The sequence below is a fragment of the Platalea leucorodia genome (assembly GCF_965183815.1).
Source record: "Platalea leucorodia genome assembly, chromosome: 4".
Lineage (NCBI taxonomy): Eukaryota > Metazoa > Chordata > Aves > Pelecaniformes > Threskiornithidae > Platalea > Platalea leucorodia.
Window position 1 is genome coordinate 36,822,722 of NC_138826.1, and position 19,746 is coordinate 36,842,467.

The 19,746-nt window shown below is 39.8% G+C and overlaps 1 protein-coding gene across 4 annotated transcripts in view; it reads right to left on the minus strand.

Annotated features, from left to right (window-relative positions):
- The window catches only part of HERC4 (HECT and RLD domain containing E3 ubiquitin protein ligase 4), a 37,295-nt gene extending 18,182 nt beyond the window's left edge, over positions 1 to 19,113 (minus strand). For 2 of the 4 annotated variants that reach the window (XM_082309877.1, XM_082309874.1), the window contains exons 1-11: positions 18,998 to 19,113; positions 17,803 to 17,962; positions 16,233 to 16,524; positions 13,275 to 13,434; positions 11,719 to 11,795; positions 9,198 to 9,419; positions 7,599 to 7,690; positions 4,051 to 4,181; positions 2,853 to 3,013; positions 2,385 to 2,461; positions 188 to 312 (exon numbers count right to left, since the gene is read on the minus strand). In XM_082309877.1, coding sequence (XP_082166003.1) covers positions 188 to 312; positions 2,385 to 2,461; positions 2,853 to 3,013; positions 4,051 to 4,181; positions 7,599 to 7,690; positions 9,198 to 9,419; positions 11,719 to 11,795; positions 13,275 to 13,434; positions 16,233 to 16,458 — 1,271 coding nt within the window. In that variant the 5' untranslated portion in view covers positions 16,459 to 16,524; positions 17,803 to 17,962; positions 18,998 to 19,113. Of the gene's footprint in view, positions 1 to 187; positions 313 to 2,384; positions 2,462 to 2,852; positions 3,014 to 4,050; positions 4,182 to 7,598; positions 7,691 to 9,197; positions 9,420 to 11,718; positions 11,796 to 13,274; positions 13,435 to 16,232; positions 16,525 to 17,802; positions 17,963 to 18,396; positions 18,424 to 18,997 lie in introns of those variants that run through there. The other 2 variants (XM_082309876.1, XM_082309875.1) reach the window with 2 other exon arrangements.
- Positions 19,114 to 19,746: the final 633 nt, after the last annotated feature.

Here is a 19,746-nt window from a genome sequence, read left to right on the forward strand (position 1 = left end):
TGACAGAAATGACAGACTAAAGGATCTAAACTAGTTGACAAGCATGACAATGAAAGCACAGCAAAAGCTCTGCACATAATAAAATCAGTAATTAAAAATAGCTTTGCTATGTATGTACAAAACTCCATTAATGTCCAATTCATAAGTAAAATTATGAAAGACAACTTCTTTCCTCAACATCACTCACTTAGCTATCTCTACAGGAAGTCTTCCAGATGGGAAAGTCAGCAATCTTTGAATAAACGTTTCATTCACAGTCCAGATCTGCTTCAAAAAGTCAGGATACCTAAAGTCATCTGGTGGCACCATGTTCTAAATTTTAAGAGAAAGTGTAAAGAATCAGGCACACAAAATTGATTTCCAGAAAAATCAATCCTGTGGTTGAGCTCTTTATCTCTTCATTGACTGATAATTTGCCTACCTGGACTATTACTGTGAAATAAGCCCATGGATAAATTTACTGTATTCTAGCAGTTCTGCATTCACTATGAAAGCAGAGCATACACTAAAAACATCTAGATTAATTTATACCACAGCTTACTTCATGGTAAACTCCCTAAACATACAAGTACTTTTCTAGACGACGAACGCTAAACAAGCTTTATACAAGACTAGCAAGCACCTCTTCTCCCTAGTCACTATGAGCCAGTCTGTGAGCATACAGAAAAAGAGCCATTCAGTTTTTTGGACAGCTGCTCTCCCACCCCACTTCCATCAGACTCCTCTGAGAATGAATCATGTTTCTCTGAACATTACTGCATCACCAGATGAGCTGCATTTTGATGTGCTGCTCATACCACATGAATTCCAGTAAGATTTCTAATACTAAAGAGGAACAGAACCAAGACCACAGTTTTGAGTAGGAGCACTGTTCAAAAAGAAATGGTAAACAGCGCCAAAAATAAGGTTAAACTAGTAAAAGGAACCATGTATCTTCTGAGGGTGCAGTCTGACAACACAGCTGACTCAGTATAATGATGACTAGCTGTTGCCAAAGTCAGTACTTCTGATCTCAACCTACAGGATGAGGTTGAGAAACCCTCTTGCTGTTTCCCTTGTGTCCAGCAGAAGTGTTATTTAAACCCACAATGAAACAACTCAGGGAACTGAGCTGCCCAAAAACTAACTTGAGAAAACAAACAGATTTTGGCTGAGACCCCTTAACTGGCAAGGACACACAAGTCCCAGGAGTACAGTACTCACATAACTTTGGAAGAGTTCAATACAAATTACCAAACTAAGGAGTACCGAAAGGAATACTTTTGCAGCATCAAAGTTCATCTATTGCTAATACTTTTTGTACAGAACAAGCCACAATAACTGCATTCATACAGTCTCCAGTTCACCTCAATTAGTCAGTCAAAATCTACTTCAGTGATTAGAAAATTGCAGACGATAAAGTTTTTAAGAAAGGAGTTTTAGTAAAGAAGTTTTGAGCCTATATTAGTCTACACCTGCTAAACAAGCTTCTCTCAAATACAGCAATAGTTACCACAACTCAATCAAAATTTAGGGAAAAATAAAAAAAAATCTAGAAAAATTGTTGATTCTGTACAACCACAACAGGCTGTGGGAACAAAGGGCTGCTGCAAGCCTGACCTGTACTCAGTTTTTCTTGACAAACATGTTTCCCACTAAAATCTGTTTTCCTTTGTGTCCAAATTAGTCTGCACCCCACATACTCAACTCTTGATGCTTCATTAATCCCTATGCTCTAATATCTGCTGGGCTATATTGGAAACAGTCGCTATACAAATCCAGTCATGTATCTTCATCTTGGTTTTTCCTCCCAACTCATCCTCCAGTAGCATTTCGTTTCCATCATACTCTCACATTGCCATTTGTACTGTAAAGTTATTCTAGACTTTTTTCCCCGTACTAGAATTTAAACAGATCAATTCTTGTCCTTTTAAAACTTAAGACTAGCAAAAAACTCTATCACATAACAAACTATGTCACCACCTATCGTTTTTAGCGAAAAGCTCTATTTGTTTCCTCATCCTTGTGGTATGCTAACATGGCTACAGAGCAGAAGACAGCATAGCTGCAGTCAGGAGTTACTGAGGAGGGCTGGGCAGGGGTGAAGAGCTCAAATATTCGATCACCTTTTCCTTTATAAAAGGAAAAGAAGTGCATGAATCCATCACTGAGGAAAAAAGCTTATGCCAAAAAGCCTCAGGACCTTAACTGACAGCTAACACTCAATAACTGGATACAAGTCCTCCAATTTCTAAATTGACTTAGTGTCTTGTGCTTCCACATTGCTCTAACGAACTTCACAATGTACCCATGCACTTTCAATATGAAAATCTTTTAAAATGCATCAGAAAAACTAAAATTTAACTCTGACAGACTTTGGAACCAAAGTATATTTGATTTGTTACCTGTGGATAAAAGTAGTGTGCAAAACTTTGGTCCCCACCAGAGAAAATTTTCTTTACACAGTAACACTCCTCGCTGTCTGCAAATAAAAAAAAAAAAGGCAACTGTGAAAATGTGAATTTGAGAAGTGATTAGGACACATCAATCAACACTCAATTAGAAAAAGGTTCCCTCATTACGTAACCTCGCTGAAGCAAATCTTTGCAATACAATAGTTAAGACTACCTTTAACTGAGGTAAATGCTAACAGCTCTAAGTTTTAGCTCTAGTGCTAACAAAGGACCTAATCCGACAACACAAGTAAGCATGTATTTCCTACAGCAGAAATGGACTTTAGGGAACAAAGCACAGTGAACACGTACTGTTTGGAAGAAAGCAATTATAGCCCGCATTTCATTTAAATCTCAAGGTTTGTAAAACACTATAAAGGAACAGGAATCCAAGAAGAAAATATGCCAGATGTTGCTTACCTGTGATTATCGGGCATTGAGTACTATAAGGAAGCCAGTTTCCTTTTACTGTGAAGGGACTTTTCCTATTACTGGTTGTGCCTGTACCTAATTGCCCATTACCTCCGAGTCCAAAAGAATAAATTCTTCCAGATGAAGGAACAAACGCAGTAGTGTGCTGCCTAGGGCAAACAAAATTCAGTAACAAAAACCTAAGCATTATAACACGCTTTGTGCTGGCCAGCCTAAGAACTGTGTTGAACAGTATGTTAAAGGTCCTGTAGTATCAAACACTCCACTTGTCTACTGGCAAAACACTGCTACTGGCAATACTCCATTTATACTCCAACAGGCAATATTCCATGGAAAAGTTCATGGAACAGCGATGCCAGGTTCTGCCTCAAACCCCTGCTTAGCCACAGTCTGACCTTTAGAGCATATCTCTAGACATTCAGAAATTTGAAGTTTCTACCAGACTGGCTGCATTTCCTTTCCTCTCCCACCCCCTCAACTCCAGATGCCCTCTCTCCCATCATGAGCCTGGGAAGAACCAGGATGGAATTTATGTAAACTATTAAAACGGAATGGGTCCGCTCCATGTCAACCAAACGGCTAGAAAGATAGGTTTACGTTCACATATTCTTTAACCCAAATAACAAAGTGCGCCCATCTCTTAAAAAATTATGTTGTCTCCCTCATTCTGTCTTCTTAGAATGTAATTCTTCGGACAAGAGCATTTTCACGTGCGCTGGGAATTTTTCCAATTTCTTGAGTGGTGGTATAATACAGGTAAAATAAAATACAATAAAAACCCATTAGGAACTGAAGCACCATACAGTATTTCAGGTATTTCACAAAACAAGTTATGTTTCCAAATTTTAAACTTATCCTCAGTGATGCTCATGTATCTCCCCAAACACACTTGTTCTTTAATAGGAAATGATAAAGTGACAGCAATAAACAACACCTTCACACTGATTATTCACAGTTTCAGTTTAGAAAATCAGAGCCTCTCAAATAGTATAACTTCCTTTAGTTCTTCTATTGAATGTTTTTAAAGTCCCAGCAAGGTCTCTAAATATCTTTTGTTAGAGACCACCTTGTCTTCCCTAACCACAAAGGGTAAGCCAAAAAACACTTCATACTGCAATATACATGAAGTTTTATACAAAACAAGTTATTTATAAGGTTCATAGCGCTAGCACAGAATAAACCTTACCTGCCGCAAGTGATTTGCGTCACAACACTTCCCATAAGTTCAAAAACTTTCCTTGGGTTTATCTCGTGGCTGGTAGAGTTATGACCCAACTGACCATAGCCTCCAGCTCCAAATGTAAAAACCCCACCTTCCTAAACAAATAAATTATTTGCATTAAAACGATAGTATATCTCAGAACAAGAAACTTAACAGAGATAGGGGTTTCATAAATCTCCTTCTCTGACGATTTTGGAATTGTGGGGAAAGGAAAGAAAATAGACGTGCACAAGAGGGCCCTGAGATACAGGAGGGTCACAAGTTAACTGCAGTTATGAAAATGTGGCACAGGTACCAAGTGTTACCTTATTCATGTTAAATCGCGTTCTTGTAATTTCCATATTACTATACAATAGTCCTGCCATTAACTTGTGTCATTAACAGATACTAATCCTCGTTTTCCCTCTTTTCCAGTTTTGTTGATGAACTACAACAGCATATAAACTCACACAATTATAAAAGTGTACTTTGGCTTTTAAATTCTGAATATAAATTTCAAAGCAATTACCAAACAGGAAGCCGCCCTCCTCAGGCAGATGATGCAGAGTATGACTGAAATAGTCAGCTTCATTATTTGAAAGTGTGAGAAACCAGAAAATGTAAACTTTGTTGTAAGGCAAGTAATTTTTTAAAAGTGTTTTTGATTAATTTAATCAATAAATTAACCAAAAACTTTAATGAAAGAATGTTAAATCAGAAACATTTTCAGAAGTTATACAACTTACCTTACAACAACTTTGAAACTTTCCGTTTTCAAATGCTTTGAAATTGTAAAGCTGTTTCTTTCAATTCTACTCTGCATCAGACTGGACCTCTGCTGGAAATCATCATTAAAATGGCAGCATCCACTGAGAAAAACCAACAGCCTCATTCACTGAATCAGGATAACAAACAGTGACAGGTTTTTTCTGAATTTCAGGAGGACTTGAAGAATGCTCGCACATACACACAGTACTGTCTACAAGAGATATAAATCAAGACCACTCGTTCTGCAAGGCCTATCAGGCAAGGGAAAATGGAGCTATACAAATGGGTGACATAAATAATCTGTAGAAACATTTACAGTAAATTCAGTATTTTAATTGAGTCCATCAGCTTTAAAGCAAATTTGAAATTAACTTCTATACATTAAAAAGGGAAAGACATTTAGAATCCAAGTTACAGATTGCTGTTTTCTTTACATTCTGTACTTCCCTAACTGCACAATACATCAACATCAATTTCAGGAATGTAAAGTTGCCACATCTTTTTCAGTCAAAGTGAGAGAACATTTTAGGACAAAAAGCAATTGTTTGTGAATGGTCTTTTCCTTTCACTGTAGAAAATTAAGTGTGTATAAACAACAAAACTATGGTCACATTTAGGCAAATCAAATTCTTCAAAACAACTTTTCACTTTTTGCAGTGTAAAAATTCAAACAAACACATTAAAAAACCCCATACATTTTCCAAAAGTAAATAAACACAGTTTTGTTTTCTTCAGAAATAAAACATTAAAAATAATTACTTTCAAAATTCCAATGCCTTCTACTACAATATTCTGAATTCAACAGATTCAGACATGAAATGTCTATTTAGTCACTTGCCCAAATCTTGATCGCCCAGAATTGTTTTCTACTGCTATGAGTAGTAAGCTCAAAATATTCTGTTTATAAATGGATACATTTTATTGAGTGTAATGAACAACAGGAAATGTCATTTATACCTAAATGTTGAAGTCCAATCCAACTATCAAAACACAAAAAGAAAAGTACAGGAGTCAATCATTTAAAGACAGATGCATATGTGCTGTTTTACCCATCACAAAATAAAGGTAGTTATCATCACTTGATGCTTGAAATACACTATTTGTTGCTAAAATGAGTGTAAGAAAAAGCACTAGCATTATACATTCTATGTTGCTCCTAAAAGTTTCCGAATAAGTTTAAAAGTTTAAAATAAGACTCAAAATGATGCATTTAGCCAAGTTATGTATAAGGCAATTTGACACATTTCAGCTCTGTTTTAATCAATTCCTACATCTCTGTACAAACATGCCACACTGACACAGAATACATGCTTTTTTCCCAAATTGACCTTGAAATAAATGACCAACTTTTCATAGAACCTCACACTATCATACTGAGTAGCAAATTATGTAAACCTTCAATTTCTTCTATTGGTTTGCCAATAGTACATAAATAGCTGCTGCACGACAGCAGCCAGAAGGGAGAGGAGTGAGAATATGTGAGAGAACAACCCTGCAGACCCCAAGGTCAGTGAAGAAGGAGGGGGAGGAGGTGCTCCAGGCGCCGGAGCGGAGATTCCCCTGCAGCCCCTGGTGAAGACCATGGCGAGGCAGGCTGTGCCCCTGCAGCCCATGGAGGTTAACAGTGGAGCAGATCTCCACCTGCAGCCCATGGAGGACCCCACACTGGAGCAGGTGGATGCGCCCGGGGGAGGCTGTGACCCCCTGGAGAGCCCACGCTGGAGCAGGTTTGCTGGCAGGACTTGTGACCCCGCGGGGACTCATGCTGGAGCAGTCTGTTCCTGAAGGACTGCACCCTGTAGAAGGGACCCACGCTGGAGCAGTTCGTGAAGAACTGCAGCCCGTGGGAAGAACCCACACTGGAGAAGCTCGTGGAGGACTGTCTCCTGTGGGAGGGACCCCAGGCTGGAGCAGGGGAAGAGAGCAAGGAGGAAGAAGCAGCAGAGACAACATGGGATGAACTGACCCCAACCCCCAGTCCCCGTCCGCCTGTGCCATTGGAGAGAAGGAGGTAGAGAAACCAAGAGTGAAGTTAAGCCCCGGAAGAAGGGAGGGGCGGGGGGAATGTGTTTTAAGATTTGGTTTTATTTCTCATTACCCTACTCTGATTTGATTAGCAATAAATTAATTTCCCCAAGTCCAGTCTGTTTTGCCTGTGACGGTAACTGGTGAGTGGTCTCCCTGTCCTTATCTCGGCCCATGAGCCTTTCATTATATTTTCTCTCCCCTGCCCAGCTGAGGAGGGAGAGTGACAGAGTGGCTTTGGTGGGCACCTGGCATCCAGCCAGGGTCAACCCACCACAATAGCAAACAGCAATTCACTAAGAAAACTTTAAACAACCACACACACCAATCCCCTGAGCATTTAATTTAAATTCAAAATTAACTTGGTCTGAACAGTGGTAACAGCAACGCCAGAGGCATTACAGTCAGAAAACGGCTAATCTTTTTAGGATACACTAATGTAAATTTCAATATCTGCACAATTTTAATAATGCAATATGCACTGTCATATCAAAAATGCTACATTTTGTACGCTCAATTTCACCAAATCTGACGAATGTTTAAAATTACAGAAAGATTCCCTTGTATTTGGTAAGGTTTTTTTCAAATATTTAACCATTCTTCCAGGGCTTCCTCAACTTCATCCAATAAACTCTGAAGAAATTTTATGTGGAATTTTGTTTATTATTTCCTATTCAGGTAGCATCTTCTCCTGAAAACATTCAAAAATCAAAGCCTAAACGTATCTTTAAATATTGTACCTTTGTAAGGGCAGCAGTATGATCTTCTCCACAACATATATGAACAACCTTCTGAGTTCTCAGTGACTTTAGCAGCGTAGGAACATACCTGTCTGAAAGGTTTAATACAGCAGTAGATCGCTTATTTTGAAAATAAAAAGCAGAAAACAAATAGTTTTGCTCATTTATTCTAATCGGGTTCCAATCAAACAAGCACTTTAAATTTGTTAGCGTAATGCAATCATTGTGACTGAGTTTACGTACCTTTGAGACAGAAGCGTTATTACAGAAAAACAGAGAGACTAGTATACCGATATACTTTGTAGCAAATAGTCTCATTTTCACTCACATAGGATCATATGTCAATACATAAATCATGAAATATGGAACAGTACATTAGACCTGCCACTGGCCATGAGAAAAGAAAACAGATGACCGTTGTTTTAAGTTGTTTATGTGCTTCATGTTTTTAAAGTGTAAGTTGGTATCAGTTGGCCATAGTTCAATATTACTAAATGTACAATAGAATGGAACACTGAATAATTAGGAAGCGCAACTAATTTCCCTCCATCACCGGAACAAATCAACTTTGTCATCCAGTTGCACAAAGGCAATTTTTTTAAATGTTAATGCTAATGTCTTAAAATTTGTCAGGTACACTAAGATGCCTGGAAGAAGCCCTATCAAGACACAAAAAAGGGATTTTACTGAGAAGTGATGCTATATAAAAAACTGGGGTCATACATATTCCAAATAATATGTAGAAGCAACTGAAGTCTCCCATGAAAATTTGATTTCTGAAAAGTACATGTAATTTTCTTACTACATGAGTGTGACCAGATTTAAAGCATTAATTCAGATACACATTTTAACTACAACACGTTTTTCTTATTTTAAATGGTGTTGAGAACAATGAACCACTGAGAGAATTTAAATTAATGAAACTAGCTATAGATCATCCTATACTAAACTGTGTATTACATGAACCTCATCACATAAACTCCCCTCTTGGAGCCCTGCACATGGATAGCGTGCGTGTAACATAATACAACCAGCAAAGAAACAATTTTTTGTCTAACCTAACTACTCACTTAAAATAGTTAATGAGTATCAACACCCTAATAGAGGAAATTTTGGAAATGGTTAGCTGAAAATCGTGAATGATTATCAAAAGTGGCCTGAAAAAGGCAGATACCCACATGGCAGTAAAGCAACGAAGATGCCTTAAATGTGTCTACTAAGGACAACCAAATAGTTTTGATAGATTACTGGTTTTGTCAAGCAATTTCATCTACCTAAAATTCAGTTCAAACTGTAACTACTGCACAGTATCTTAATTCAATCCCATTTAGAAAGTTTAAGTCAGAAAAATCTAGAACAGGGAAAGAAAACAAGTCAAGCGGGCTAGAATTTCAACATAACACTGTCAGAATTTTCACTACAAAACAGCTGAGGAAAAAAACTGTCTCTTCCTTATGCAATCTCACATGATATCAGCACTCTCTGACAGTATTCAGCAAAGGTTTGTTCTGTCTGCTCCTTCTCTAGGAATACCTCTGTCTTTAGATTCACAAACCAAGACCTTCAGCATGAAATTTAACAGAAGTAATGTTTACTTACCATTATCATCATTAAGACCCAGCTGCCCAAATTTGTTTCGTCCCCATCCAAAAATGGCTCCAGAAAGAGTTAGTACAAAACTATGAGCTCCTCCTGCTGCAATCTGTGCAAAAGGGATTCCCAGCAGAGATTTGATCACATGTGGGGAGTTTTGTTTTTTATACTCATAACCTAAGCCCAGCTGGCCATATTTATTTTGTCCCCAGGAAAACACTTCACTTCCTGATTAAAGGAAAAAAAAAAAACAAAAAACCAATCAATATAGTTTAATTATATAAAGTTTATTTACTGTAAGAAAAGCTAAAAGTTACACAGTTACTCTTCAAATATTTTTGAATTTGAAAACGCATACGAACTACGGACTTGTGAAGCTAAGCATTCTTGTGTAATTTGCAGATATTCAACTCAAATATTTAATCAGACAAAGTATTTAAATCACGTTCAAAACCCTCAAAACTGCTCTTAAGATTCCTGTTTCGAAAGCATTAGATAAGTTAACTTTGGTCATTACTAAGCAAGATCCTGTTCCATTGCATATTTTTATGCAGAGATACTTGTTGAGGTTGCATAGTGGACACGCAAAAATTTCCATTTTCCAATCACAAGCCTCATTTAATCTTTTATACAGTAACATACTTAATTTTCACATACAATATTTTGAAATTTAAAATGTCACTTAAATTGTATCACTGATATGATCAATGAAGCACAAAGTTTAAAACGTCATTTGATGCCATATAAAGAAAAAAACATTTTAAAGATCACAAATCAGAGAGCTATTTATGTTAAGATTGCCTCCAAAAGAAAACGTTCTACTGAACAACCAACATTTTGTCAAGGTATTTACCATCCTGAAGACCAACACCTAAAGATATTTTGCTTTTGCTTCTGTGATACGTTTCAAACAGTACTGTTTCCTATGTCTCTCCTACCTCCACCCTTCCAATAACAGTTTTATCAAGATGGAAAGCAATGAAACCCATCCCCTGGGGTACAGGTCTCTCAGATTTTATTTATTTATTTAAACAACAACAACCACCAAAAAACCGAACCAAAACAAACCAGACAAAAAAAGCCAACAAACCCAAACCACCACTTTTATACAAAACAATCTTCATAACACCAAAGAAATCCTATACCAATCATTTAGAATCACATGAACTCATCCACCTGATCAATATCGCATATACAGATCCAAAAATACTACGAAGTCTCCTCTCAAAATGCCCGATTCAAGTAAGTTCATCCCATTTTCCTCCCTGTGTGGGTTTATTTTTAAGACCATAACCTTGCTACATTGCAAGTATTTCTGCAGGTTCTCTTAGAACCAGGAAAAAAGAAAACAACAGAAAAACACCCTGCAATGCATGTGAAGAACAGAAACACAGAGCTGCAAATCCATGAATTGGCAATAGGATAGCGATGCTGTACTTGAAGCTTGTAACTATTTAGAACACTAAGTGAATTTTAAATTGCAATTATTCTTATTATATTCTTGCACCTTGGACCAATAGAAGGCTTAACAGCACAGTTCTGATACTCCCCATGTTCTACTGCTGATCTTTACCCAGGCAAAGGGTTATTTGTAAATCTCTGCCTGCCTGTCCTGAAAACAAAGGAACCTCACTAGGTTATAATGGTAAAGATGCCTGGGAATACATCATGGCACAGAAAACACTCAATATGAGCCCATGAAAAGTCACATACAGAATCAAGGCACGTGTAGTCAGTATAAACTATTATATTTAAAGAAAAAGAAAAAAAAAAATCATTCAGCATACAATTAACACCTCCTTCCCCACAGTTTATTTAGTTTATATTTTAGCTACACATTGTTAAGAAACACTGTCAAACTTTACAATCTTTCTGGAATTTTTGTTTTGAGTTTCTAAGTTTCCATTAACCCCATCCAGCAGCCACTTCTTCCAAATATTCCTTTGTCATGATGAAACAAACAAGCAGCAAATTTAAATTTATATTCATTTCTGGATAGCTATACTAACTAGCCCCAGCAAAATTTTGAAGACAGATGTTTAAACCTTTCAAAAGGGGGGTGATAATGTGACATTACATTTTAACTATAGAAGCACCAACAAAACAGAGGCTTTGCAAAAGAAAAGCAGGCAAGGAAGTCGTTGCCTGCAAGGATCAGTAACCTGAAGTTAGAGGTTAAAAGAGTGACAAAGCAGCATGCTAGCAGGATGAAAAAGAAATGGGACCAAAAAAAGGAGAAAAACCAAAATGAATTTAAAAAGGAAATTACATGAAAGCAAGATGATAAAAAGCAAAAAAGCAAGAAAAAAAAAGCAGAACACCACAACATTTGTTTGTACATATATTTTTTAAATTCAAGCTTCCATCATTAAATTACACTTCTCCTACCAACCTGAAACGCCAGCTGTGCTGAGTGGTAGTATGTTTAAAAAAAAAATTTCCTTTTAAAAGACAACAAAATAAATGTTGAAACCTTTAGAATTACCTGGTAAGAAATTACACAAAACTTCAGAAGAATTTGGCTTACCTTTTGAGAGTGCTAATGAGTGATAATAACCACAGGCAACTTGAACAATTTGGATCTCTGATAGGCTTTTAATATTTCTATTGGGGGAAGAAAACAAAGAAAGAATTAAGCTACTAGGTCATGGTATGAAATATAAAGTCACGCCAAAGGGTAATATACAAAAAGTGAATCCTTTTCACTGAAGTATATATGAAAGTAATTTAAATATCCTAACTTTAATTAGAAGCTATTTAGTAAAGTCTTAAGTCAAAACTGCTTCTTTTCTAACAGCTTCAAGGGCAGGTTCTGTCTTATTTTCAAATTAATAAAGTCAGTAAAAGACCATAATGAAGAATGAGGGAGGTTCATGTGCTAGGAAGGTGTCACCCAGCTGAATGGAGGAAATGAATATCAGATGCAAGAAGAAAATGATTCTTACTTTCTAGTTTCCAAAAGAGAAAAGGTTTTACGATCTTCTTCATATGAATATTGGATATAAAGATTGAATTACTTTCTGTTAAAATTTGAACACTCAATTTTTCATCTCTACCAACATTAACTTCAATCGAAACTTCAGTTTACAGAGCTACCAAGTATTGCAAAATATTATAAAGAAGTTGCAAATACATACAAACGTACATTAAATCTAGTACGCTTTGAACTTTTGTTGAGAAAAAATGGGAGTTTCTAAAGGCCTGGGGGCTTTTAAATTTGATATAGAAATGAATAACCTTTGTATTAGCTATTTACACCTTTCGTATTTATACGTATGTCACAGAGAGCCACGAAAAAGTTATATATTACTAACGTTCCAAGAAATTGTTACTTTCATGTGTCATTTTCCTATGTAAAAAAGAAAATTTAGAGACGAAAACCTGCAGCTTGCAAACATGCAAACTTACGGCTACAGACAGTTCCACTGATTTCAGTGAACCTATTCATCGCAGTAAAAATGTGGACTTCAGCTAGCCGGAATGCCTACAGCATTCTGAAAACAAGCAAGTGAAATCTGGCTAGCATTCATTTTTGTAACTAGAAGGCATATTATTTGAGCACAGCTGAAAAACTTCAGGGTGAAAACTGAAGTATGAAGATCAGATAGCAAACGTACTCCCACAACTGGTTTTTAAAGTTTAACATTCTACTTCTCTTTAACTTCTCTTAAATGGGCAGTTATCAATCCCCATTTACATTCCTAAAATACCCATCCTACTTTTCCAACATAACTCTCATTTTTAGTAGATGACTATTAAAAAAAAAAAAAAAAGGGAAAAAAAAAAAAAACACAACAAACGAAACCAAGCAAACCTGTAACACACTTCTCACATAAGCTGACTTTCTGAGAAAGGAAACCATCTACCGCATGCAAGTGCCATAGCTAAAATACACTTTCTAATGCGTGTTTTTAATTATAACAGCAGAATATCTTAACCAGTGTGATTTAAGTACTTTTTTTAAAAACAAACAAAACCAAAAAACAAACAAACAAAAAACAAACACCAAACAAACAAACACCAAACAAACAAACAAACACCAAACAAACAAACAACTTATTATATATACTAATTATTTTTAACCTGGGCACTCTGATGCATTCCTCTGTTCCCGGCAAGCCAAGCTGTCCATCAGTAGCCAGACCCCAAGCATACACCTGACCTTTGTCATTTAATGCAAGAGTGTGGGCTTCTCCACACGATACAGCTACAATATTTTGGGCATCCAGTGCACCAACATGCTCTTAAAAAAAAAAAAAAAAGTTAGTTGTTTAAAAAAAAGCTACTAACAAGCTAGTGTTGGTTCAAGACAGCTATACTCAGTACTACAGTATCAACTGAAATGACACAGAAGTAAGCCCAGAAGTCTGCCAAAACATCCTTTATTTAAAATTATAAGCATGCTGTTCTAGGAGAAGTAAGTTAAATTTGACACCCCAAGGTAACTAAACAACCACTGTATCTGGGGCAATATACAGAAGTGTACAAAAACTGCAGCTTGATCATAATGGTTCCTTCTAACCTTGCCATCTGAAAATGAGTGTAGAAACTCAATTAACATTAAGGTCAAACAGATTATTGTCAAATGACTACACGTGTAGACATTATGTAAGAGGAAAACATTCCACCACAGCAAGTTAAATTCACCTATTCATTATTAACAAAAAAGCCTGCAAAACAAGGCAGGGCAAATTAAAGACTAAAGCTACTGATTTTGCAATGAGCTAACACAATGTCCTCTTTATAATGCAAAATACTGTAGAAACAGATGCTAAAGAGTAATTTTTCTAGATATGCAGTGCACACCCCTGAAAAGCAAACACTAAAATATCTGTGATTTTTCTTCCAGTAGCCTGCATCAATACCTTTAAATACATTTGGAAAAACTCGAAGTTTGTTTTCATGCTTAGCATTTGTGATCAGAAGTCTAACATTTTCACTTCAGCAACAGTGGAGAAATATCATCAGGGCCTGTCATGAAGGCGGGAATTTTCAACAGCCCCCTTAAATAAGAGCCTGCTTGGACATTTTACGCCCAGTTTTCAAACACATATATTCTATTCCTGCCTAAGAATGGCACATCACTGAAAAAGCCTGTGTATCATCAACGTAACGTGCGCTGTAAACACAGGCTAGCATAGCCTAAGTCAATTTTAAAACAGTATGTGCAACATTACAGGTACTCAGTTCCCAAAATAAAGTAACACAGGCAGCAGACATAAGTTCATTTTTTTTAAACAGCTGGTCTGATTAAAGAGGTTACCACCCCAATTCAGCCCATTACGGCCTCCACAGCTCTGCCAGTGGAAGAGGTCATGAAAGCACTCTCCAGTTCAGGCAACAGCATGCAGCTTAGCTCAGACTATCTTCACCAGCTGCTAAACCAGCCAGGCTGACTTTGCCTAATACGGGTTAAGAAACATTCACCCAGTCCCTATGGCAAGCAGAGCTCTGTGGGGAGGAAAGAGGGACGGCTAAATAGTGCCAGTGGTGACACTGAGGTGGCAAAGACATGCAGTCAGCAACAAAATTATCTTCAGCTAGCAGAAATACATTCAAAAGAGAGCATCCACCCATTTGTAAAGATACTGAGCCTCTTTAGACTCCGCAAGTAAAGTTATCCCAATGCACCAACTTCACATTAGAACATTCAACAGTATTGTCAGTAACCTCCAGATGAAAGAAAAATTAGGGAGGAGGACATTACAATCCTAATGACTGCTGTATCTGAGCATGTTAAAAAAAAAAAAATAGTAGGTGTTTGTCCATTACATATGAAAGCTCACACAAAGCTGTTTTAAAAAAAAACAAAAAATTAAAGGCCAGATGTTTTTATTGTAACTTTCAGATTTAAAAGACAATTCAGCATAATTTTCAAAGTGGGTAACAAGTATTCAGACTAAGTTTGACAAGCTGAGTTCCTATTCATGTTCATGAAGCAGATGTTTGCACAGGATTCAAGTTTATCAGTTTTAATATCCATTTACTGTTTCCCAATAGAAGTCCAAATTAGTTTTAAAAGTTACATATCAACTACACGAAAAATCTTTACTTGGCACCAAATCCGAAACTCTGAATAATGGAGAACTACTGAAATACTGCATAATGCCTTATTTCCATTTGAAATATTTGAAATATCAATTATTGTGCCAAGTAACTTGTAAAATTGCTATAGCGGTGATTAGAATAAACTCTTAGGAAGCCTTTTCAGTTTGCTTATGTTACGCTATAAGAACAGTCAGAAGCACTGCTCCATATCTCTTAGTAGCACGCAGATATGACTCACGCACAGCTCTGAAGGGAGCCCGTGTGCACACTCCTCTGCAGTTCCTGCAAGACGTGTACCCACTGCTGCTATAGAACTGCACTAGCAGGAAGCAGAAACACGCATATAACATAGATAGGAAGAAAAAAGCCCAAAGAAGTTTTACGTTGTATCTTTTAGGCTTTTCCAAATCCTCTTCCTGTAGCACTGCATATGCTGAAAAGTCTTATCAAAAGTTTTATTTTTAGTTCTCAAGAAAAAGAAAATTCAGAACCTTGCTTTAATCAGACCTGCTCTACATCACATATTAAACGATTAAAAACACACAGCATGTTTCTCAACTAAGGTATGCCAAATATTCTTTTCTACTGTATTCCAGTAGCCAAACCCATACATATAGCACAATGCTAATCCATGTATTGAAGCAGGTCACCTCCCCTTGAGATTAAAACCAGCCACTGAGTCCCCACGGCCTCAGGTAAACTGATTCCATGCTGGAAATAAAAAATAGTGGCACTATCCAGCTGCATGGCAGGCAAAACTATGCGGGGACAGCCACGTTTCACAGTTGGTTATTTCCAACTGTCAGAAGAGGCAATCCAAGCAAAGGAATGCTTTTTAAGTTAAAAATATGCCCATTCTTGGAAGAACTACTGTGCATACAATTCAGCACATGCACAGACGCTGGCAGTCTTGGGTTTGATGTACCATAATGAAACAAAAAAATACATGCACAACCACGTGTACTCTCCACGATTCATTTCTTCTAAACTTACCGGGTCTTTTCCTGGCTTTTTCATGCCCTAGCTGTCCTAGATCATTGCATCCACATGTATAAACAGTCCCATCATCCAGGACAAAAACAGTATGTCTCAGTCCACATCCTACATCTCTGACCCTTTTATTTAAGAAAAAGTCACTTTTTCTGGGTTCTAAAACAATCTCTTCATCAATTCCACCCAATCCAAGCTGTCCAAAAGATGCATTTCCCCAGCACAACATGTTTATGCTTCTCTTGATCGCAGAGATCTTCCAACTTCACTTTTCTAGAATATCCCTTCTGTGTAGCTGTTCAAAAAAAACAAACAAACAAACAACAAACGTACAGTTTTTCAGTATTGTCCCTAACATTTATGTTATCTTTTATATGGCATGTAATCCACAAGTTCACTTTCTATATACCAATATATTGAAACACTGAACAATTTTTAAGAGTGTGATTTACTTTCTTGGACAGCATTTACATTAACTCTGCAGTAAAATGCTTTCCTTCCCATTTCAGATACAACTTTTAAGATGTGCAGGTCCTCAGTTTTATAAAACTTTGTTTTAAAAATTTCAAATATCATTTTTTGTAAAACTTCTCTGATGTCTAATCCAGAACTATACAAATGGCAGTCACAACTAATGCTAGCCAGTGGAAATGACTTCAAGCATCTTTTAAGGAGACAGTACAGGCTTGTTGCTTTACCCAGAGAGCTGCATGACTCCAGAAAGCGCTGTGTACGGCCTCGAGATCATCCCCAAAAACAACACTTGACTCATATCTTGGAAAAAATTGGTCAGCTCTAATCAAATCCAGTTATGCAACACAAAGAATAATACGATGTGTCAATCATTACATTTAAACAACCATGAGTCAACTACACTTAGAATTTAAAAGAAAATAAACAGCTGAAACTCAAGTCCCCCATCTTGCACTGAAATCAACACAGGCTACAGCTTCATAGTTACTCTGCAGTAACAGGAGGCCACATATACAAACTCATCCAGGCAAACCCCCATCCCTAATGCCTAAACTACAATTACCAGTATATATGTTGACAGACTCTGTACCTATTTGGAAAGGATACAAAGCTACACCGCTCCTTCATTTTCAGTATTGCAGATGACGAAGAATTTATGACAATGTTTTCACTATTACTTACTGTCAACGGACGTGTAGTGTAAGTTTCCCCATATTTTCAGAGCAATTTAAAAATCAATGCAATACAGTGTAAAATTGTTATAAATTTTCATCTGTAACCATTATTTGGAAGACAGCATGAATAATGGAATGTGGAATACAATGCGCTACAAATGCATTCAGTCTTACATTCTGCGGGGTCATAACACGTATAAACCGCCTAAACATAAAACTGCTCAGAGAAGCAAGCTATTAGTTAGCAGCCAAGTGTTACATAAACCAAAGGGCAGAATTCTTGTCAGCACAACAGGATGAACTATTTTTCTCTGCAAAAGTCAAAATGCAGTAAACAAGATGCTTATTTTTGTGATCTCATAAAAAAACAAAACAAAAAAAACCAAAAGAGCCAAACATCTTAAAATATATTGCATTCTGTTTACCTATCGCAGGAGATGACGCATGATCAAATATTTCCCTAGCTATCACTAGCTATATCCTACCACATTCAGAAGGGGATATCAAAACGAAGACTCCTTCGGTTAAGACATAGCTATGCAAGCTTCACAAATCTGTAGCAACGACTGCAATGCAAGCTTCAACCTGCAACACAAGAAGGTAGAAAAGATGTATGATTATAGTGCTTCAAGATTGCTGTAGTCAAGATTTATCTCCATCTCCAGCGGGGCAAAAAGAAAAAAAGTTATCCCTTCTGTTAAAACAGATGTGTATTTTCACAGAAGGCGGGGTTTTTGTTTTGTTTTGTTTTGTTTGAAGAGTCAGTAGCCAAAGACGTTCTGTACTTTGATCTCAAATCACGGCAGTATGTTATCCCTGTATGTAGTCACGAAAGCCAGCTCACGTTGTCAGCTGCTGGATACTACCGTGCGTGACGTCAAAAGCAGTCCAATGCCGACACGAAACACAGAACGCGAGGGAAACCACCCAACTCATTTTCTACTAGCAGAGAGCGAGTAACAGAGCTACGGAAGGGTCTGGATGTTTCCCGCAGGCTGCAGCGGGCCGTGTAATCTCACCGTGCAGGGGCACTGACGCGCTCTTAACGCGCCCCAGCCGCGGGCTGCGCGCCCGGCGATGCCCAGGGCTGTACCACGGGCTCCGGCTGCCCCGCGGAGCGGGAAGCCGCCCGCCTTGGCCGCCGCCGCTGCCGAACGCGGTCAGCCTGCGGCACCGGCTTAACGGTTCCCCTCCCGCGAGCGCAGCTCCACCGGCCGCCGCCGCCGGGCTGGGGTCCGGAGAGAGCGGCCGCGCCGCGGGCGGGGCCGGGGCGGCCCCGGCGGAGGAGCGCAGGTCAGCGGCCGGAGTGGGGCCTCCGCCCGTTCCGGCGGGGCGGCGCCAGGCGCCAAGATCCCCTCAGCGCGCCCCGCAGCTGCTAAGCGGCGTCGCCCGTAACGGTCCCAACCGCCCCGGCCCACCGGCCGCCCCGCACCTGCCCCCCCGCGCCGCGGGCACCGCCGCTCGTCCCGCCCCGCTCCCGCCGTCCCACCGGCCCCGCGGCGGGGCCCCGCGGGCCGAGCGCGGCCCCGTCCACTTTCCCCTCCGCCCCGTGGGGCCGAAGGGCGGCAGCGCCCGGGTCCGCAGAGGTCCGGCGGCGCCCCACGGCCCGGCGGCACTCACCGGCGGCGAGGCGCTCGGCTCCGCTCCCCGCCAGGCCGCGCCCAAGGCCGGCGCGCCCGCCGCAGGCACCCACCGGCCACCGCGAGGGCGTGAGCGGCCCCAACGCGGAGCGCTGACAGGGCCCGGCCGCCGCTACTGCGCAGGCGCGAACACGGCGGGCGGGGCCGCAGCGCGCCCGCTGCCCCGCACGCCTCCCTCCCCGGCCTCGTGGTCAGGGGCGGTGACGCAGCGGCGGCGCGGCGTGACGTCAGCCCGGACCTCGGCGGGGCTCGGCAGCGGGAGGCACCGCCCGGGCGGCGGGGCGAGAGGCCCGTGGCGGCGGCGGCTCAGCGGCCCCGCGCGGAGGCTGTGCCGGCGGGCGCTGAGTTGGAGCCGGGCCGGGGCCGGGGCCGGGCCCCGAGCAAGGCTCGGAGGGAGGTTGCGGTCGGAGTCACCGCGGGGCTTCGGTTCCCGCTGTCGGGCCGTGAAGCGGCTGTAGCGAGAAGTTGACAACAAAAAAAGGCATTTAGGAGAGTGACGGTGAAGTGACGAATGCTGGAGTGATGCCTTCGTCCTCCCGGTGCGCCTGGAGAACGGCAGTGGAGAAGAGCAGAGCGGGGTGCGGGAGGGTGCCGTTAGCTCAGGTGCTGGCTCCGGGGTGGCGACTGCAGCTGTACGTACTCCTGGCTTGGGAACAAGTGAGCGCAAAACGACACAGCAGCTTTAAAGCAAACCATCGTTGTATTACATCCCTGGTTTTAAATCAAGCA